At 33.1% G+C, this 23,078-nt stretch overlaps 1 protein-coding gene across 3 annotated transcripts; it reads left to right on the forward strand.

The window, feature by feature from the left end:
• The first annotated feature begins 14,936 nt into the window (after positions 1–14,936).
• On the forward strand, positions 14,937–22,219 carry LOC116021598. Of its 3 annotated transcripts, none has more exons than XM_031262034.1 (10): positions 14,937–15,227; positions 15,993–16,229; positions 16,392–16,626; positions 16,925–17,094; positions 18,461–18,603; positions 18,706–18,883; positions 19,032–19,605; positions 19,875–19,987; positions 20,736–20,979; positions 21,720–22,219. In XM_031262034.1, the coding sequence occupies exons 2-10, from the start codon at positions 16,036–16,038 to the stop codon at positions 21,945–21,947; spliced, it is 2,079 nt and encodes a 692-aa protein (XP_031117894.1). In that variant the 5' UTR covers positions 14,937–15,227; positions 15,993–16,035; the 3' UTR covers positions 21,948–22,219. The 3 variants fall into 3 exon arrangements, with proteins under 3 accessions (XP_031117894.1, XP_031117892.1, XP_031117893.1); XM_031262032.1 differs by having other exon boundaries at positions 15,977–16,229; positions 21,720–21,947; XM_031262033.1 differs by having other exon boundaries at positions 16,022–16,229; positions 21,720–21,947.
• Positions 22,220–23,078: the final 859 nt, after the last annotated feature.

The following is a 23,078-nucleotide window of genomic DNA, read 5'->3' on the forward strand; positions in this document are numbered from 1 at the left end:
TTATGAGAAATCATCATCATTATTATCATCACATATTCAGGATGATATATTCAGCCTTGCCAAATCTTAAAATCAGTAAATTTTTAGTTTACAATAAGATTGGCTTCAATGGCACTCTTTCTAGTGCAATATAAACATGAGGAAAAACAAAGGGAATTTTCAATACAAATTTCTTCCCTGATATTGCCTTTGTAATTCAAAGGAATTCTCAATTCCTTTCTTTTATAGTCTCAAAATGATATTCGTCATTACGAATATTCAAACTCAATAAATTTTATGAGACTTCGGAGGGAACAATGCATTACAATTTTTCAGTGCATATTATAAATTTGTTCCTCCAGGCAATAATATATTGGCTCATTCAGAGCTTTCAATCATTTTGTACTACGTAATATTGTAGTAACAAATTCCTCATCTTTTCTTTCAATGTGCAGAAATACTTTGCACTTTTAATCATTGTATGTGTGGTTGCACTATCCACAACACATACGTATTCCTCATTTTTCTTGATCCAATCAAGAGTGATGATGTATTTATTTGCTTTTTCAAGCACATAGCCTTTAAGGAATAGGCATCACATGATTTATTATGATTCACATCCAATTTTCTCCATAGTATATTTGGAGATAGTATATGCCAAACAAGCATAATTATACAATATAATTTTATCCCATGATTTTGATAAACATATTAAAATATCTTTCATTTATAATATATGGGATAAACTTTATGGCCTATAGCACAATATTTATTATGCCAAATTTTATTTTATGCTGATTCACATGGCCATAGCATAAGAGAGCAAATTGTAACACAAAAATAATTGTCACATAATAATCATAGCATTCATCATAAAAATGCTTGTCACAATATTTCATATTTCAAATGCTCTCAAAATTAATCATCAATTAGATGCAAGTGTCATATCCTCATTTTGCCATAAGGCCCATAATGATAGTTTTAGGAAATATGACCAATTCATATAAGTGCACACAATAATTACTTGTACATAAATACAATTAGTTTATCCCATATGTTATAAATGAAAGATATTTTGATATGTTTATCAAAATTATGGGATAAAATTGTATAATTATGCTTGTTTGGCATATGCTATCTCCAAATATACCATGGAGAAAATTGGATAAATAATGTGATGTCTAATCCTTGTAGGATATATGCTTCGAAGAAGCAAATGAATACATCATCAGTCTTGATTGGATCAAGAAAAATGAGAAAAACGTATGTGTTGTGGATTGTGCAATCACACATACAATGGTTAAAAGTGCAAAGTGTTTCTGCACATTAAAAATGAGGAATTTGTTACTACAATTTTTGGTAGTACGAAATGTTTGAAAGCTTTGGGTGAGCTAATATATTATTGCCTGGAGGAACAAATTTATTGAAAATTGTATTGCGTTGTTCCCTCCAAAAGTCTCATAGAAATTTATTGAATTTGAATGTTTGTAATGACGAATGTCATGTTGAGACTATAAAATAAAGGAATTGATAATTCCTCTAAATTACAAAGGCAATATCAGGGAAGAAATTTGTATTGAAAATTCCCCTACTTTTCCTCATGATTATATTGCATTAGAAAGAGTGTCATTGTAGCCAATCTTATTGTAAACTAAAAGTTTACTGATTTCAATGATTTTAAGATTTTGGCAAGGCTAATTATATCATCCTGAATATGTGATGATAATTATGAAAATGATTTCTCATAAATTGAGAAAATGGATTAGCCTGGCACCCTATTATAAAAGTGAAGTGACTTTCACTTTAATTGCTTTAATTTTGATTAAAGTTATTTCGGCATTTTATTATATAATGTGGAATCATATATGCCTTAATCTTAATTCCACTTTGGTTTGCAAATTATTGCTTTTAAATTATGTATTTGCTTTATCTATCATATACATTATATGATTTCATATACGCTTGAGTATATCTATGTTGCAATTTAAATACCCTAATTATTTTAAATTATGACGAAAGCAAATGGGTCACTTTGGGCTAAATATTGAAATGTCAGATTTGAACTAATATTATTAGACATCGTATATATGTTAAATAGTAGTCTCCCATATAAAGCATGCTTAAATAGAAATTATATATTGGGGAGATAAAGATTGATATACTACTGTTTTAATCAAAATCTGACATACTGCATAAAATGAATACTCCCCTTTACATCTAGTACGTGGTAAAAATTGAACATTTCCCAAATCTGTGTTTTATTAATATGCAGTCTATTTTATTATCACATCATTGCGTATCTCTACGGGCTATTAAATAAAGCTAGGTATACATGTTGATTATAAATATCCATGAATTGTATAAAAACCTAGAGCCGATGATAAAAGATCATTTGATACGCTGACTGCATGAAGATCATTTTCACGGCATTAGGGGGAGATTTGTGCCCAAATTATTTTTAAAAATTTGAATGCCGAGAAAATTTCATAAAATGAAAAGATTTTCAAAAATCCACATACTAGATTGACTGAACTCAATGTTCAGTAGATTATTTATTCCTGCCAAATATATATCTATTGATATTTCTATCAATGATGTCTAAAAGAGACATTCGTCAAAGGACGAAATACCCAGTGGTGCACCAAATAATTAATACTAGGATGCGACACGACTAGATTTGAATATTGATGGGAAATGTTTATCATCTGGTTGATTTTGAAATTGCCATAATTATTATGGATATGGAAGAAAATTATGAAAATGTTGTCGACAACTCAATTGCCTTTATAATTGCTCAATCTAGCCAGAATTAGGCATAAGAAGTGCCTTGATTAATTGATAAATAAAATGAGCAATTAAGGAAGGCAAATAGCTCAGCTCGCTATTCTCTATATTATGTGTTGGTACAAAAGAGAATAATGATGTGATAAAAGGCGAGGCTTGGAGCTCATGGGTTTACACAGATACCCATAATTGATATACTCTTCCATATTCTCGTTATAAATGGATGGCAATAAGTTTCACTGATTATATCATTGGCAGTGAATAATATGCAGTTAATGAATATCATGACCACATAAGATGGGTCATTGGATAATATATGATGAATGTCAAGACCGCATAAATATGGGTCGTTGGACAGTATATTTGGAAATCCATAATGGATTTTAAGGTCTATATATATGACTTGAAACAGACTGAGTATTTTTCCCTTCTGAAGAAGGAATATAAATATATTATGTGACATTATGTACTCTTTAAAGAGTGGCGAATGAAGTTATTATCCTCGTGAAGAAGGGATAATATGTGCCATTTTGTGTTTAATAAAGAGTCACTAATGAACTTATTATCTCAGTCAATATTGATGGTATAAACATCAATGAAATATATAAAGAGCTTAATGATGTTAGCTCATATCTAAAGACGGGATTTGAAAGAAAAGCTTGTATGTGAAAGCTAAATATTATCTCAACTTGAAAGATCGAGTATTGGAAAGGAATTTATACACTAGTTAGCCCATAAATGATTCTGGTTGGCTACTTAGACAAGCCACTATATAATGGGCTACTTGGGTATTGGCTATTATTATTATATCCCATGATGCCAAGTCCCAAAAACTGGTAAGTGGACAATAAGAATAATGTTATGGGTATATTATGAAAATTGACTAGACATGATAATGTCAGTATTATACCCACGTGAGCTCTAAAAAGAGTCACACAATTATTATGAAATATATTTTCTCCATTGATAGTTGAACATGATTGTTCACAAAATCCCTCTACATTTTGAAGTTTAAAATAAGGGATTTGAAGAATGTTATCTTCAGGGGGAGCATAATGAATCACGAATATTATGCCCTGAAGTTTATGTTGGGGTTATGGTTGTACTCTTTTTCCCTTAGCTAAGTTTTTTCCCACTGGGTTTTCTTAGCGTAAGGTTTTTAATGAGGCAACCAGTGCAATATATAATTAGACATATCATGTACTCTTTTTCCCTCGGCTAGGTTTTTTCCTACAGGGTTTTTCTAGCGAGGTTTTTAATGAGGCATGAGTATGATAAGATGATGGCCAATGGAGAACGTTATTAATCAATATGACATCATCTCAAAAATCTTTAGAAACAAGGAGGAGCACACGAACTTGATGATCTGCAATGATGTCTTTATTAGGGGGAACATATATTGTACTCTTTTTCCCTTATCCAAAATTTTTTCCCAATGGGTTTTTCTTTGGTAAGGTTTTTAACGAGGCAATATAATGTTCCTCCTTTAGACATCCAATGGGGAGTGTTATAAAAACAAATTATAAGTGGATGTCCAAAGTGAGAATTGAACTCATTACCACCTCATTTTAAACATCAGCTTTATCCACCGAGCTATAGGGGCATTTGATGATAAGGTGGATCAACATTTAATATATACAATGAAACAAGGAAAACTGTTTCAACAGGGATTCGAACAGGAGACCTTAGGGGCTGCTAAGCCCTTGAGGGCCACTATAGGAGTGACGAATTACCAGCAAAGCAATGACAAATTTGTGTTCACTTCCTGTACAAATAATATATATTATTCATATCCTGGTGCTATAAATACCCATCATTCCCTTTGTAAAATTCACTCCAAAAATCATCAATAAAATTGCCTCTCCTTCTCTCTCCATATTTTGAGTATTGTTCTGATCATTCTTATTAGTATTATTATTATTATTACTATAATTAGTACTTCATTTTATAACAAATTATTATTATTATTATTATTTTTTTTTTGGTTGTGCTCCATTATGATGATTCTTGTTGCCCAAGAGTATGTATATATTAAATATATACACGGGTGTGGTGTGTACTGTGCAGCCGAAAGATTACGCCTGCAAATTGTCTTTTAACACCCAAAGGCTTAATTAGTAATTCTCAATAAACTAAAAGGGGTGTATTCAATCATGACTTTTGTAGATTTTTAAAAACTTTTAATATGATAGATTTTAATAAACTTTTATTAACTTTCATAGAGTCGTTCAAAACTTTTTAAAACTTTGTAAGACTCTATAAAAGTCTGTATAAAAAACTTGCATAAACTTTTATCAACTTTTTTATTTTAAAAAGTCTACAAAAGTCATTAAAATTCTAAATTGAATACATCATTACAAACTTTCATAAGCAATTCATAACAATATTAAACAATAACATTTATAGTTATAGAATTGTTCAAATAAAATATTTAAAAATATAATTACTTTTTCTTGAGAAATTAATATTTAAAAAATATATATAATTACTAGTTGCATAAAATAAAATAAAAATTAATAATATATATATATATATATATATATATATATATATATATATATATAAATTATATTTGATATACTGCTAGGTATCAAGCAAAGAGCTATTATTTACAATAACAATATGAGACTGCTAACAACAACAATATGCTTCTCTTTGTAGCCTCAAATTGCTATTGCGAACAATAGTTCACTATTCGTAATAGCATGTTGTTAAAAAGAAAAAAGAAAAAATATATTACGAATAAACATATGAATATTACGAAACATATAGTAAAAGTTGACGGTGATAGATAAAAAAAAATTTACTCTGTTCATGTATTTAGGAGAAAAAGTTTAGAAGTTAGGGCTAAAAAGTTCATAGAAAAAAAATCAAAATATACAAGCAACAATGAAATAAAAATAATATTATTTTGAATTTTTAGAGGAAGATTGTAAAGTTTAGAAGAGAGAGAAAAATTGGTAGAGTTTAAGTATGTAGAAAATATAGGATAATGAAGAAAAAATAATTTATTGAATTGAGGTATAAGGTTTATAAAGTTTAAAATTTTAAATAAGGAGAAAAAAATAGAGTTTAAATAAAGAGAGAGAGAGAAAAAAAAACTTTCTTGGTAGAAAGAAAATTTTGAAATCTTAGGGTTGGGGTTGGATTTCAACTATTTATATTTGAGAAGGAAAAGTATATAAAAGTCTACAGAACTTCTAAAATTAAAAAGTCCTTAGAAATTCATAACTCTTTGAATACCACATGACTTTTAAAGATTCTTTAAAAGTTTTAATTGAATCCCACATGACTTTTAAAAACTCTTTAAAAATCATGATCGAATACCGCATGACTTTTAAATACTCTCTAAAAGTTTGAATTGAATACCTCCAAACTTTTAAAGTTCATAAAAATATTTAAAATTCTATGAAAGTTCATAAAAATATTTAAAATTCAATGAAACTCATGATTAAATACACCCGCTTAAAGATTTCTTAGGCCAAGAAGACAAAATAATCTTCCAGGATTCCTTTCTCTCTCTTTTCTTTATTTTGTCTCTTTCTTCCTTTATTTTATATTGTTTTGTTCCATTTGAAGACAAAAGCATGTGTTCTTCCAGATTTCAAAACTCCATGCATGACTTTCCCCTTACCACTCATCATATAATAATAATAATCATATAATAATAATAATAATAATAATAATAATAATAAGGAAACGGAAACCAGCAAACCATTTTCCAGTTTACCATCATCGTCTCCAGTGGTCCAGTCTCCTTGCTCCCACGCCGGAGAAGAGGAAGGTCAACACTGCTCGAGGTTGCCAACCATCACCGTAGCAGCTTCCTCGTCGGTTTGCAGTCGTCGTGGTCGCCAACCAGCCTTAGTCGCCGTCGTTCAGCCAACAACAGATCGACGACGGTGGACGGTGATGGTGAGCGGCGTGGAGACTGCGGCGGTGTGTGACATGCGGCGTGGTTTCGTTGGTTGCTACGGCGTCCGGAGGCTCGCCGCTGCTGAGATCGTCAAGAACTCGCCAGACCGGAGGAGAGTAGGAAATCGTTGGAATGATCATTATTGTTGTCCATCATCCTCAAACAATCTGTTTGGCACTGTTGACACTAAAAATTTGTTAATTTTGATTATTTTTTATATTAGTATATTTAAATAGATTTTGGATAATATTGATATTATCTAATTTGTTAATTAGATAATATCAAAAGAGTTTGAATTTATCAAAACTCTTTATCCTACAGCTATAAATAGGACATTTTATTTCTATGTATTCGCCCTAGGAAAAAATCATAGAAATAGCTTTGAAGCTTGTTTAGAGAGTTAGAGATCATGATCATGAAAATAAAAGCCCCATGATCCTAAATGTAAAAGTTCCTCCTTGAAAATCATGCCTATGTTGATCCAAACCTCCTGAAGATCAAGTCATTTGAAATCCGGAGGCCCTTCAGAAGAACAAGCATATAAGTTCTTCTTTGAAGATCAAGCCACTTGAAATCCGGAGGCCCTTCAATGGAGCGTCAAGACATCAACTGAAGAATCAGAGGATCACATATCCAGAGCTTGTACCCATACCCACACCCCATATTGATATATACATGTAACATGAATTTTGAATTCCCAAATATATATTATTCAAAATTTCTTTGTTCACAGGCACTACCGTAGCCTGCTGCTCCAACGACAGTCCTTGTTTTAAAGCCTTGAACTCATTATCTACAAGCTTTAAGCTTCTACATAAGTAAGATTATATAATATATATGACAAATAAGTAAGAGTTCAGAAATATTAATCCTTATCCATATTCCTCGTGATTCGATCCTCCTGACCGGAGGAGAAGAGGAGTCGAAGAAGGTGGTCCGGTGGCGTCGCTGGTGGCTGCGGCGGTGCGAGGTGGCAGTGTTGGATGGGTTGGCGAAACAGTGGTGATTTTTATTTTATTTCCCTTTTGGGCTGGCCGGAAAAAAATGGTGTCGTGGGTTTGGTTTTCGCCGGGAAAAATGGTGAAAGTGATTGTCGTGGGTTTCGTGTTAAGCAGTCGTGCTGATAAATGAAATATTAATAATAACTATGATTGTAACATGAAGAACACAGAAGTTAGGAGGAGGAAGAAGCACACTGCAATATTTATTTACAGAGGAGTGAAGGGGGTATTTATAGTACCTAGAAATGAATAAATAAATATATATATGTATAGTAATTGCATATAATTGTGGCAGCCTAGTTGGATTTGTCAAACGCCGGGATGTCGAATCATAGCTTGGACATCCATCATTTTTTTTTTGTTTCATAACACTCCCCCATGGATGTCCAAGGCATAGAACATTATATTGTCTCGTTAAAAACCTTACCAAAGAAACAAGCAGTGATCAACCCATTTCTTCTTCTTTCTCTGATCTACAAAAATTTTAAGCCTCTGCTATCAACAAGGCCGGTTTTTTGATTTGCGTGGCCCTGTGCTGGTAAATAAGTGGGGCCCTACCAAATATAAGTAAACTGCGAACCGAAGAAAAATTAGATAGAGAAAAATGCAAAAAAACTTAAACAAATTCAAACTTTATTTATTATGAACAAAATTGTAAACATAATGTAAACTACAAATCGTTTATTTAAAAAGAGTTGTTCTTCTAGCATTCGTTGATGCAAATTCATCGATCAACTCTTCATAATCTACTTTATCCAAAAGGGAATTTTCAATAGAAATCATAGCTAATCCATTAAGTCATTCTTGTGACATTGTAGAGCGTAAGTAGGACTTCAACAATTTCAACTTGGAAAAACTTCTTTCTGCAGATGCAACAGTAACAGGAATAGTTAGTAAAATTCTATATGCAATAATAACCGCATTAGGATAACAATCAAACAATTTCAAATCTTTCAAAATTTCAATGGGTCCTTTTTTTTTCATTAACATATAACTCTCTTCTTATAAAATTGAAAGAACTAAAAGAGTAATAAGAAAATGGGTTTTTTTTGTAAACCTCTTCTTCTTGATAAATCAGGAAATTTAGTGTTCAGGAAAATACCTCAAAATGATAACAAGAAAAACAAATATAAGGATAAAGGCTGCCAAAATATCAATGCTGAGCATGTTTAAATGAGTTAATAAACTTTCATATTTCAACCCATTGACTTACTTCTTAATCCAAACATTTTGGAGGTGATTGAATACTGATTAATAAAAAATTACCAGTTTAACAACACCTTTAGCAATAAGTACAAACCCACCTGTAAAAGCTCCAGTGACAGAATGCATGTTTTAGTTGTAAGTTCATCATTCTTGTCCTTTATAGCCATCTGCAAATGCAGCATTCTCATATAAAGGCTCATAATTGGAGCAATTGACTACAGATTTCATCACATCAGTAATGATACATATACAAACCTTGCAAAGGGAGCAAAAAAGAACTAAAGCATCATGTAGTCCAATGTTCATGCTTTCTATATCTGTCCCTCTGGTTATAGTTGCAAATCGTTGAAATATTATTACCATATGCAAATAAAAATGCCTCAGTTACAAACCAAGAAAAGGTAATTTGTGTATAGGGCGTGGGTTCAAATCCCACTCTCAACAATCCATTTTAACCCAGCAGAAAAAGCCATTAAGTATAGATTAATGTAGTATTGAACCCGTTTAATTATTTAAATTTAGAGTAAATTGCACTTTTGGTCCTATCACTATAGGAGTCCTGTTAATTACGATACTTGACTTTAAACACTAATCATTTAGTCCCGTAACTATGCATTTTTTAACACATTTGGTCCTTCCGACCAAATCACCGGTCAAATGTCGCCGGAAAATTGTATTTCATTTTAATTTGTTTAATAAGAGGGCATTTTGGTCTTTTCACTCGCCCTTAGTCTTCTTCTCGCCGGAAATGTCGCCGCCCGTTCTTGCCACTGCACACATCAACTTTTTAGCTTTAATTTATCAAACATATACGAGTATTATATATGTACTGGAAGCGAAGCAGCTTCTTCGTCTGCTGCTTCATCCCAACTTCTTCGTTGTTGACGACGGCGATAACGAGCTGGGCACGGACTGAACGACGGCACACGGCTTCTGTCTGCTTTGATCTACTTTGTTTCTGAGCTTGCGGCGGGATTGACGGCAGCGGCGATGGGTCTCCGGCGGTACTCCTCCGTCTGGCGATAACAGGGAGCTGAGACCGGCAACCGAATTGATTTTGGATGAAGACGATGATGATGAGATTTGGTGATGATGTTAATGACGAGGATGATGATGATTTTTGATAAAAATAATAATAGTAATATTAATAAAAATTGGTTCAGTGGTGTGAAGCCAATAAATCAGAGAAAAACAATGTCTAATCCCCTGTTTACTTGCTTTAAATTTTAATGGCGGAAAAGTGCAGAACAATTTTTGTTTTTGTTTTGCTTTTTACTAATTAAATTGCAGAATCAAGAAGTTTTGAATCCGGCACCGATCTGCCTGGTGGAATCCGTCACCAGTTTGGGGAAAGAGAAGGCCAGGTGAAGGAAGAAGAAGAAGAAACCACATCGCCAAAAACTGCTCACTCAATCGTCGGCGTGTTGAGAAACCTAAACATGTGATGGAAGAAGAAGAAACCACGTGAAATGACCTATCTGCACTTGTGATTAAATACTAAAATACGGTTTATGTTTTTCCGGCGGCATTTGACTGGTAATTTGGTTGGAAGGACCAAATGTGTTAAAAAATGCATAGTTACGGGACTAAATGGTTAGTTTTTAAAGTCAAGTATCTTAATTAACAGGACCCCTATAGTCATAGGACCAAAAGTGCAATTTACTCTTTAAATTGATGTATACAAACTATATATATTTTGTTAGTCCGTTTAATTATTTAAATTTATGTATACAAACCATATATATTTTGTTTTGGTAATATCTACTCAACATGATTACCATTTCGAATAGTCACAGTGATGCCATCATACCATAAGCAGATAAGCTACTTGGTGTATACAAATTAAAAAGATATTAATTTAAGTATGACAATTATCCACTAATTATCACTAACTCTCTTTAGGTCAATTATCACATCCATTAGAAGTGCATACAATAACCCAATGGGGTAGCTCAAGTGGCAAGTGAGCTCTCTTTGTGGGGAGAAATTTCGGGAGAACCCGGGTTCAATTGCAACAAGTGACGATTCCCCCCGGGTCAGCTCCCGTGCCTCCCGGAGCGAACATGGGTGGACCCCGGACCGTTAAACGAACGGAGAGAAGACCCTGTAAAAAAAAGAAGTGCATACAATTCAACGATGAGATTTGTCACTGTCTAACAGTAGAAACCCTGGGTAAACAAAAAAAAATAAAAAGTTATTCCACTTACTCTTATTTTAGTGGTGTTTATTTTTTAGATATCCTGTTTTTTTTTTTTTAAACCAAACGCCATGTACTTTAAATTACAAGTCGAATTTACACCAAATTATGTCAATATCTTTGATTGGAATGAGACTTGAACATGTGAGCTTCCATTTGGAATAGCCACAGTAATGTCATCAAACCGTAAGCAGATAAGCTACTTGGTGTATACAAATTACTTAAAAAAGATATTTAAGTATGGCCATTATCCACTTACTCTCTTTAGGTCAGTTGTCATCACCCTTCAGATGTGCATACAAATTACTTTAAAAAGATATTTAACTATGACCATTATCCTGGTCACTTACTCGCGTTAGGTCAGTTGTCACACCCTTTAGATGTGCATATAATTTAGCGATGAGATTTGTCACTGTCTGAGGGTCAGAGGAGGAGCCACCCCCACCCCCACCCCATTTTTAGTAGGTATATATGTATATATATTATTATAATATGATAATTTTACACTTTTGGCCTCCTCCTATTGTTTTTAAAAGATCTATTATGTATATATTAAATGATATATATATATATATATATATATATATATATATATATATATTTATTTATTTATTTATTTATTTATTTATTTATAAGCCTAAATTCATTAAATAAAAATTAATAAATCAAATAATCAAATTAACCATTTTTGTTTATTAATTAGCTTATTTCTTTATTAAATGTAAATATTTTTTTACAGAAAATTACCCTTTTCGTCCCTAAGTTATAGTGGTCGTGCTTACTTTTCGTCCATAAACTATAATTGACGTAGCAAATTTCGTCCTTTTAATAACATGTTGTACTCACCATTCGTTCTTAAGCTATACTAACATTGCAAATTTCATCCCTAATATTTTGTTAGTAAAGCGGTGAAATTTGCAACATCAATTACGGAGTATATCTTAGAGATGAAAAGTGAGCACGACCAACAATTAGAGACGAATTTTACAATTACCCTATAACTTAGAGATGAAAAATGTAATTTTCCCTTTTTTTTACCAATATTATATATATTTTGTGTTATGTGAAAAATTTGAAAGTAATGTTTGACAACCTTAACTATCGTACTCATATAATTATATATTATATTATTGGACATAGTATAATTAAAAATAAGAGTTTATTACCGAAATGGTCCATCGACTATTGCGAAATTACCAATTTGGTCTTCGACAATTTTTCGTGCCCAATTAAGTCCCTCGACTTTGAAAATTTTAACCAATTTGGTCATCCGTTTATTTTGCCGTTAAAAATCCGTTAAATCATGACCAAATTGGTAATTTTTCTATAGTCAAGAGACCATTTCAGTGAAAAATTAATTACTAATTTGGTCCCTTAACTATAACAAAATTACTAATTTGGTCCCGATTTAACTGATGTTTAACGGCAAAAATAAACGGAGGACCAAATTGGTTAAAATTTTCAAAGCTGAGGGACTTAATTGGTCACAAAAAATTGTTGAGAACCAAATTGGTAATTTTGCAATAGTCGAGGGACCATTTTGGTAACAAACTCTAAAAATAATTATCTATAATAATCGACACAATCATGTATAGTGTTTATAATTACATTGTATGGTTAATACTAATGTCGACTAACATACTCTATAAATATGGCCTCCCAACCGTAGAAACCTGGGTAAACAAAAAATAAAAAAAGTTATTCCACACACTTACACTTATTTTAGTGGTGTTTATTTTTTGGTTATCCTGTTGTATATATAGCAATCAGAATTAGTTATTAATTAAATGGTGGTTCATGGCTTCTCGCATTTATGGTTTTTCTCTCTTCTTTACTATTCCTTCTAATTTCTCTATACTATTTTGAACTCACGTTATCCCGAAGAACTAAGTTAAGTCAAATTTACAACAATATTGAAACCAAACGCCATGTATTTTAAATTACAAGTCAAATTTACACCATACAATTCATTTTCCTCATAATTCATTTTTTCTAACCAAACGCCATGTACTTTAACATTGAAAATGCCTACCTACTAAATATTTTTTTGAATTCCTTTTAGCTTATTTCCAGGTTCCAGCAATAATATTTTAATCATTATATACAGCATGTTTTCACAAAAAAATAAAAATAAAAATGTCTTTAACCTTTATACCTGCAAGATATTTGAGAAATAATTTTGAGTTAATACCCAAAATATCTCTTAATTATTTCATAATTCTCAATTTGTTAATTAACTAATAATTTATCTCAAATAATTTCAATCGAGTTAATTCCACCGAAGGTCCCTTGTCTTTGGCGGCGATTCCAAATTTAGCCCCAGACTATTGTTTTTGCCATTTAACATCCCAGACTTTCATTTTTTGGACATTTTTTATCCTTTCCATGATTTTTTTGATAAGATCCTATTCTTAGCAAGGATATAATTGTCTCTTTATATATATATATTTTTTATTTTGCCAATTTTCTATCGGTTCACTCTGTTTTTTTAATAAAAAAAATTAGATAGCCGGTTCTCTTCTTGAAACTTTAATCCAAGCCTCCCCAAAATTCCCAAATGGACAAATCAAGCCTTCGCGGTCGACTTCCTCGTTTGTCTTGCTCCTTCACCATCCTCGTTTGTATTCCTCCTTCACCAGCCTTCGTCACCGGTTTCACCTTCCTTCGCCGTTTTCACTCTGAATTATGAAAAGATGTTCTGTGATCTCACTATATTATTGCGTTTTTCATACGATCATCGCCTATTTTGTGGTGATGATCTTGGAAACGAGGTGAATGATGATGTGTTATCAAAAGCATTTTCAAGATTTCCTTCATTTAACATGGCCAGGGTAAGTAACACCATTCATATTTTCTCACTACAGTAGCTTTGTATGTAGAAGTTTTTGGTTGATACATACATTTCAGATGTTTGTTTCAAGTGCTTGGAGCGATCAAATGTCTTATGTGCGTTAAGGTAGAACTCTCTTTGATTTTTTTTGGCACTGCTGCTCGTGAAGACGACGGCGAAGGCAAGCAAAGACGACGATGATGGAAGGTGAAGTCGGTGGTGAAAGGAAGGAGAAGAAAGGTAAAGCCGGTGGTGAAAGGAAGGTGAAACTAGTGACGAAGGCGGGTGAAGGAGGAATACAAACGAGGATGGTGAAATCATGAAGAGAACCCGCTAACTATTTTTTTTAAAATTTTTTTAAAATAGTCATGAACCGATAGAAAACTGGTAAAATAAAAAAAAATGAAGAGACAATAATACCCTTGCTAAAAATAGAATTTTATCAAAAAAATTATCAGAAGGACCAAAAGTGTCCAAAAAATGAAAGTCTGGGATGTTAAATGGCAAAAACAATAGTCTGGGACTAAATTTGGAATCGCCACCAAAGACAAGAGACCTCCGGTGGAATTAATTCTTATTCAATTATATAAAAGTTACTTATTTTAATCCATTAATATTTACAATTATAGGAGGTTACTCTATCCTATGGGAGGTTATGCGTTCGAGTCTTAGTGGGGTGATATTGATTTTTTGTGTTTTAATAGGTTGAGAAAGTAGTTATGAACATATATTGTATTGTAATAGAGTCAGTATTCAAATTATATATATATAATTAATTATCATTTTAAATGAATTGATAATCAATAACTAATTCGAGAATTATGACATAATCAAATAATTATTTTGAATATTTTATCTCAATAATTTTTATCCAAAGGTGAAAAAATCTATCCTCTGACTCTCTGAGACTTTGAGTGCGACCCCGGTTAAGTCTCGCGTATCTAATCCGCCTTTGCGTATGTTTCGCCAAGTTATTTATCTTAAATCTTAAATTATATTAAACAATTAAAAGTTCAAGTAAGAAGACAAGTACTAGAACTCTAGAATAACTAATCTCGTAATTTCGAAATTCTGATCAATCTGATTGTCACCTTCAGATTTTCAAAAAACAAAGAAAGAATACTGTCAGCTTCTAGTAATTGTTAACTGAGCAGAGCAGAGCAGAGGGAGAAGCAGGAAGATCGCATTCCAAATTCAAATGCTTTTCGTGCGGCTGTGCCTTTATTGGGAAACGGGTGTTTCCTTTCCTTCAATTTGAAGCTGGTTTTCGCACACGGCTTCTCGAAAGTTTCTATTGCTGAAAGGGTTTTTCAGGTAACCTCCTCCCCTTTCATGTTGAGCTTATTATGTTCGCACACCATAGGAGCTTCCAGATTTGGCTATTTGCAAGTTACTTCTTTTTGTGGGTATTTTTTAGAAGGTTTAGAAAATTGAATTTGGTTTAGTGCTGCTTGATTGATTGTTTTTTTTAATCACTCATGATTCGCTTTAAGTAGTATCTGTTTTATACTTTTTCAATTATTTATAGCATCTATTTTATACTTTCTCAATCAGTTTTGGCCTAAAGAATCAATGTCTCACCACCAGAGTTCAATTATGCAATCATCCGTTTAGAATGATAGCAGGGTATCATCACACTATATGGCCTAAAGAATCAATATCCCACCACCAGAGTTCAATCACGCGATCATCCGTTTTAGAATGATAGCAGATGTGTCATCACACTACATAGTAGTTTGCGCTGCTTGATTGATTTTATAAAACCATGAAGTTTCATGTTTTGGTAAATTATCCAGCTTGGGTTTTCAAGAATGGTTGTAAGTTGTAACTGGGGGATACTAGTTCATTTTCAGAGCAATGGTGATACAAATTTCGTTTTTTTCTAGTTATTCAAATGTCTAGCAATGCTTTGTGTGGATTTAATGCTGACCCAATTGTTTAGTTAGGTATTGAATGAAAGAGCATGAAGGAAAAGGAAAATATAACTGAATCTTCTTTCTTGTGGTGATCTTATCTTCTAGTTTGTAAATTTGAAGGTATTGTTGTCTTCTTACAATGTTTAGAAACGCTGCTGACTAGGTATCTTTGATCAATTTGGTGGCCTAAAGGGTGCTGTTGCTGCATGGCTAAAGACAACAAAACCAGGAGTTTGTTCAATGGTCTTCTTAAAGATGGATCATTCAAATGGTTGAATAAAACCTTGAGTTCATTAGGTGAAGATGCTGAGGAGATGGAGAAAGATTCTTCATCTAGTGGAAAGAACTGGTTGCCTGAACTTTCTCCTTTGGCAAACGTAGTTGTTCGTCGATGCTCAAAGTATGCTTGCTCTGACAAACTTTTTGTGGTTTCTTTTGTCATTTTCATGTTCTTTGCAGTATTTGATACACCTGATTTATTGTTCTCATAAATTTATTCTCTTAGACTTTATGCAAGTCCTCCTATCAGTTTGTATATTGAGAGAAAATATGCATGATGCAGGATCCTTGATACTCCTATGAAGCAACTTCATGAAATCTTTGATGGAGAAGCTTCTGATACTTTAAAGCATCCTTCTCAATATGCACGCAATTTTTTGGAATATTGCAGCTTCAGGACTCTTCCATTGGCTGTGCAAGTATCTGGTTATCTAGGAGACAGAAGTTTTCGACGTCTCACATTTGATATGATGGCTGCTTGGGAGTTTCCAGCAGCTGCCAGTAAACCATTTGCCAGTGTATGTATTAATATTTATAATTTCTGAATCTTGTCTGTCTTTGATGACAGTTCTGTTATCTTATTTTGTCATTTAATGAAATCTATCAAGTGAAGTATATTCTTGTTTTACTATAACCCAAGGAAACATGTCCTTGCATTATGTAAGCAATGACAATTGGTTTTGCCCTCATGGGGATTCCATTATAATTCTTCAAAGTTGGCCCTATAAATATCTATTTAGAATATACATTTTCTTTTAATAAACTTTATCCCCATGGGGATTGGTTTGAATTTCCATGGATTTCTTTGTGTTGCAGATGGATGAAGATGTCACTGTTGGCGTTGAGGCTTTTTCAAGAATTGCTGTAGCAGTTCCCATCATTGCCAATGTGATTGTTAGTGATAACATTTTCAGTGTGCTTTCATCATCAACTGGTGGTCGACTTCAGTTTGCAATCTATGACAAATATCTCAGTGGTTTAGAAAGGTAATATAATAAATTCATTTTTTTCTCCCTGCTCTCCATATGGAGTGAAACTGCTCTTCTACTTCTAGCTTGATTGTGTTGAAATTAAGGGATTGAAAGACTTGATGGGTGATGACTGATGTATCGCCACCATATGCTAGTTAGCTGGAAGCAAAATATGTAAGAAACCAAAGAAAGAGAGAATAGATTATTGTATTAAAATAGTAATAGATTTAGCTGTTTCTGTGTTTTGTAGGAACATTGGCTAAGCCCACTTTTACTAGGATTAAGAAACCGAGCGCACTCTTACTAGGAATAGTACTCTAGGCCTTTCTCGCGGTGAGTCACTACAAGGTCCCGAACAATGTGGTGGCAATAATTTGCAAAGGTAGCAACCAAAAAGGTCCGAATGAGAAGTCAGTCACGATAAGCACCTCACTGAAAAACATGGTTTCTGCTCAAAAAATTAGAAAAAGGGCGTAGGACATGTAAGCTCTGATACAGTGATACCATGTTGAACATGAGGGATTGAAAGACCTGGCGGGTGCCAAATAGCCACCACCCACCAATTAAGCAAAAGTAAAATATTGAGAAAGCAAAGAAAGAGAGAATAGATGATTGTATTAATAGTACTCCGTAATAGATTTGGTTGTTTCTGTGTTTCTGTTTTTCTGTGTAATGTGTATTGAACTACATAGAGATTCTAAATTTATAAGAACATTTGCCAAGTCCACTCCTACAGTCCTACTAAGATTAGGAATCAAGCTCAATCCTACTAGGAATAGGACTATGATTTCCTATTATCTGACAGATTGTCTTATTATATTGAGATCAACAAGGAAACAGTTTAGATTCATCAAATATGCATTTTAAGGAAAATAGAAGTACATAGATGTTGAAAACAATGATGAAGTACAACACTAAGACCCCCTTCTTTCAATTGGTTATTTTCTCATTTTCATAACATGTATTGCTCAGATATACCTAGGAAAAGGTGTTAAACACTTGCAGCAAGAATACTTTTGATCTATTAATTCAACTCTGTTTCTTTGCTTAATGATAGTGCTGTTTGGCAAGTCATGCAGTGATCTTCATATTCTAAACATGGGAGGAGCAATGAAGGAGTACAAATAGCACTATGCACTTATTTTAATGCTATATAATAAATTTTCTATTTGTGCCTATCTTTGAGTAAGTGTGAGATAATTCTTTCTCTAATTTTAGTTGTTCGTTTTTGGTCTCTTTTGGTAGCTCTGGATTAGTTTGAATCCAATTTCACTTCTTTCGTTAAATTAAATGATCTGTCCTGCTTACTATTACAGTATTACCTGATGTTTAACCTATATATTTTTATTTTAAGAATTTTAAATCTTGGATTTGTTTGCAGAGGAGTTAAAAAGTTGAAGGGCAATTCTGAGTCATCTCACCTTTCCTCCTTACGCTCAGCAAGAGGGGAGAAGATCCTGGAACTTGAAGGGACAGTCACAACCCAGCCAGTTCTTCAACATGTGGGGATCTCCACATGGCCTGGTATGTTTTTGGGTTTTAAATTGCTATTTCTGTGAACAGTTTTATATTAATGTGTGAATAACATAGAACATGTCATTCCTTGGGTATATATTGTGGTTGCAGGTAGGCTGACCCTGACTGACCATGCTCTTTATTTTGAACCCCTTCGTGTTATGTCCTATGACAAACCCCAAAAATATGAACTCTCTGAAGATCTGAATCAGGTTGTCAAACCTGAGCTAACAGGACCATGGGGTACACGACTTTTTGACAAGGCAGTTCTATATAAATCAGATTCCTTGTAAGGCATGACGCATACATTTTGCCAGTATTTATAATGCTTTTTAAAGTTTTTGAATCACCTATTAGAGCCTGTAGGCTCCATGATTCTTCAGACAGTCCATGTTTCTTGAAAGTATTCTAAAATTTTTGTAATTCTTAAAATGTAGGTCTGCTATTATGGATTTTCCAGAACTTAAAGGACATGCCCGTAGAGATTATTGGTTAACCATAATTCGTGAAATTTTATACGCTCAAAGATTTATGCACAAGTTCCAGATTACTGGGATTAATCGAGAAGAAGCACTTATGAAAGCTATTTTTGGGATTCTGCAAGTACAAGCACTAAAAGATATAAGCTCTACAAATTCTCTTTGTTATGATAATCTTTTGATGTTTAATGTGTGTGATAAGCTTCCGGGTGGATATCTGATACTGGAAACACTTGCAACTAAGTCAGTCATGAGGGAATTGGAGTCGACTAACTCTCTTAAAGCCAGCACTGGAATGCACTCAATTTCAGCTCTGACCATAGCATCCAACTTAGGCTTTGTGCTTGGCACCAGTCCTACGGTTCCTAATGAGATGGGAATTGTTGTTGGCGAGATTGCTGTTGGTGAGATGACTTCCTTGGAAAAAGTAGTTCGGGAATCCAGAAGCAACTACAAAAAAGTAGTGTCAGCACAAGCTACAGTTGATGGTGTTAAAGTTGACGGTCTTGATACAAACTTAGCAGTGATGAAGGTATTACTATTATTGTTGCTTAAAGTGCAGAGATAGTAATTAATTTGACTTAGTTCTTTCTGATACTTACATGCCTGCTCTAAATAATTGGAAATGATCCCACTCTTCTTCTATGTATCTTTTGTGTTCCCTAGTGAAAATAATTTCTAGTGTATAATCAGCAACCCTTAAAGACATCTTTCCATCTTCTCTTCTTTCTCAAAGGCTTGAGTGGAAATGCCTGCAAAGACTTGTCTTCTAAATATCTAAGATTGATGGATCTATTGCAGGAGTTGATGTCTCCCATACACCAACTTTGGAAATGTCTTCTTTCTCTAGCATATTGGGAGGATTCTTTAAAGTCCTTGATTTTCTGCTTAGTCTTCACATGTATTATAATCAGGTAACATCTCTAGTCCAATTTTCTGGATTTTGTCCAACATTCTCTTCATATTGGATTTTATCCAATGTTCTCTTCATATTGATCATTGGGTTTAGATTAGACTTGGTGCACATATTTAGTTATGTTTTGCAGTTCCTGGTATGTATGACTTTGTGTTTTCATCAAAGACGAAATTCTCTAATTCTTTGAATGTGATAGTGGTTGCATGCAAGGAAGACTCGTGCTATGATTTATTTGTCAATTCTCATATGTTATAAATCATAATATCATAAGAAATGGACACCTCGATGAATTATGAAGCACGAGTGGTCTTTTAAGGTTGTCTTATATTGACTTTCATATTTGCAAAGGGTTCTTGGCAGCTTTACTTTATTTTATCATCTTCAATTTTTCACCAGACTCGTTGTCCTCATAAAATTGTACCATTCACTTCTCTTATTTTATAAAGCTTATCTTTGATATCATTAAAAGGATATACTTAATCGATACAAAGTTAATACCAAAAAAGTAATATGAATTAATAGCATATGTTGGCTACAATAAAGCTCATGAAATAGAACTTCAAGAACAGTAATGTTATATATATATATATATATATATATATATATATATTAATTTTTTCATTTTTGTTTTGAAATAGTGAACTGACAGGACAAGTAATACATTCTTTTCTTGTATACTCACCTGCTAACATCACTTATTGATAATTTAAATTTCTGGAAATATTTACAGAGTAGTTTTCTTGCAGGGGATGGCTGGGCTATGCTTGTGCACTGTTGCTCGCTTTTTTTGCACTTTATTTGGGGCTCACCTGCTTCTTTAGCCAAAGCAGGGCATCTAGAACCCTCAAAGTAATAGTTCCCCCATCAATGAACACTATGGAGCAACTTTTTGCTGTTCAAAGTGTAGTTTCTCAAGCCGAAGAACTGATCCAAGACGGAAACATTGTTCTTCTCAAGTGTCGTGCCATATTATTATCCATTTTCCCTCAGGTGTGTTGCATTTCCCTAATAATTATCTCTATTCTAAGTGTTAGCCTCTTTTCCATGTTATTATCTTTCCATTTTTGTCATAGTTTGTGCCATTGAAGTTCCTTCAAAATGTGATCCACCTTTCAATCTTTGACTGGATAGTTACAACTTTATGGCTCAAAACTTAAAACCCTCCCCCCCTCTCCCCCCTCTCCCCCCGTTAATTTCGTGGGCCAGTTCTGCTCACTACTCTAGTAACATTTTTGACACTGTGTGGGGAGGATCTCATAAATTTGAGTAATTATCCTCAGACGTGCCAAATTTTAAAATATACGGAGTAAAAGAAAATGCTATGCCAAAGACCTTGTGGTCTAGTGGCACCCGGTTGACTCTTTGTGCTTCAGTAGGTTGAGAAAAGTAGCTATGAACGGATACTACATTGTAACAGAGTCAGTAGTACTCAAAAAAGAAAATGCTATTTTTGAAATTTGTAATACGAACCATGATTCATTTATTTTTTTTCTTTCTACAATTTTTTCTCGTAGATCTTTAATGGTTCTTGCTTGGAAGTTGGGACCATTTTGATTGTTCTTTCACCATTTTCATATCCTAAACCTAATTACGAACTGGTCCCAAGTCCCATAAACCTAAACGTATGTAATGGTTTTGATCCTATTGAACTTGGTTAAACCGTTATTTCAAGTAATTAACAGATTTTAAGATCTTATCTGTTGAACCTGACCGGTGTTTCATATAATCAGGCAACTGAGAAGCTTGTGGGTGCCCTTCTAGTCATGGCATTACTATTGGCATTCTTGCCATCCCGATATATAGCTGTGCTGGTTTTCTTGGAGCTGTTCACTAAATACTCTCCTCTTAGGAAACCGAACACAGAAAGATGTACTCGGAGGTTGAGGGAGTGGTGGTTTAGCATACCGGCTGCTCCGGTGATTGTTGAAAGACACAAAGAAGATAAGAAGAAAAGATGATGAAGGGTGTAGAGTTTGTACATATACTCATTGTGTATATATGTTCTTCCATGAGGTATGTTCATATTGTTGTGTTTTAATATCACTATAGAAAAAAGAGAGTGAAAAGTTGCAAATATTATTGTTCTTGGAAACAGACTTAGCCCGTCTCCTATAGTCCCAGATGCAGTGTTATATCAGGAACTACTAACTAGGACATTAATACCACGGGAAATTTTCCGGTGGACCACGAATAAAAAGTATATTTTAATATATTAAAGGTGCATTATTAATATTTTGAATATTTAAATAATGTACTTTTAAATAATATATTTTCAGTACACAAATAATGTATTTTTAGTATATTTAAAATGTATTTTTTATACATGATTCACAAAGCTGTATCGATTATAGTCTCTATGGAATAATGTCCCTAAATTCTTTGCTTCTTTTAAACGGTCTGAGTTCAATTTGTACTGTTGATGCTCTTACAACTTAGTTTTCTTTCATCTAAACTTTTGTCTTAGAAAAAAGAATTTTGTTAGATAATGGTTGTTTAGCTGGTTTAAAAAGATGTGTGGAATCTTCATGTTCGTGTTCACTTTTTGGTAGTAGTCGTGACCAGGCTGTCCTTTAACTGGTGACGCCTCTAAATAAACATCATCCCCATTTTCATCACATTGCTCTTCTGTTAAGGTTGTAAATTCTTTGGGAGACCAGTTGGATGGCAAGCCCCCCCCCCCCCTCCCCCCCCTATTTCCTCCCTATTTCCTCTATCTTCTCTTGAATGGTGACTCGTTTATTCATCTCAAAAAGATAAAAAAAAATTAAAATTTATTGAGTAGTGTGTGTAATGAAGTCTTTTATAGTTTGTTTATAGTTGATGAATGGTGTTTTATACAGCTATATGATAGAAAGTGAAATCAATTGATAATAGAAAGTGAAATCAATTGATAGTTTTAAAATACGATTTGGAATTTTTTTTCATAAAAAAATTAAAAATTAGTATTGTGTTAAATATTTACTATTTTACTCTTTTAAAAATCTCAAAATACTAATTCAATTATTTCTTTGAAATTTTAAACTACGTAGTAATTAACATTCTATAAAAAAAATAATATTGAAGAAAACGTTTTAAATGAATTTATATAC

The sequence above is a fragment of the Ipomoea triloba genome, chromosome 6, assembly GCF_003576645.1.
Source record: "Ipomoea triloba cultivar NCNSP0323 chromosome 6, ASM357664v1".
In the NCBI taxonomy this organism is placed as follows: domain Eukaryota; kingdom Viridiplantae; phylum Streptophyta; class Magnoliopsida; order Solanales; family Convolvulaceae; genus Ipomoea; species Ipomoea triloba.

Excerpts from the sequence above, each read along its gene's own strand:
- LOC116021598 (XM_031262034.1), top strand. The coding sequence starts at position 16,036 with ATGGCTAAAGACAACAAAACCAGGAGTTTGTTCAATGGTCTTCTTAAA. Across the intron at positions 18,604-18,705 it reads GGGGATCTCCACATGGCCTG|GTAGGCTGACCCTGACTGAC; the intron begins GTATGTTTTTGG and ends TTGTGGTTGCAG. Across the intron at positions 19,606-19,874 it reads CAAACTTAGCAGTGATGAAG|GAGTTGATGTCTCCCATACA; the intron begins GTATTACTATTA and ends GATCTATTGCAG.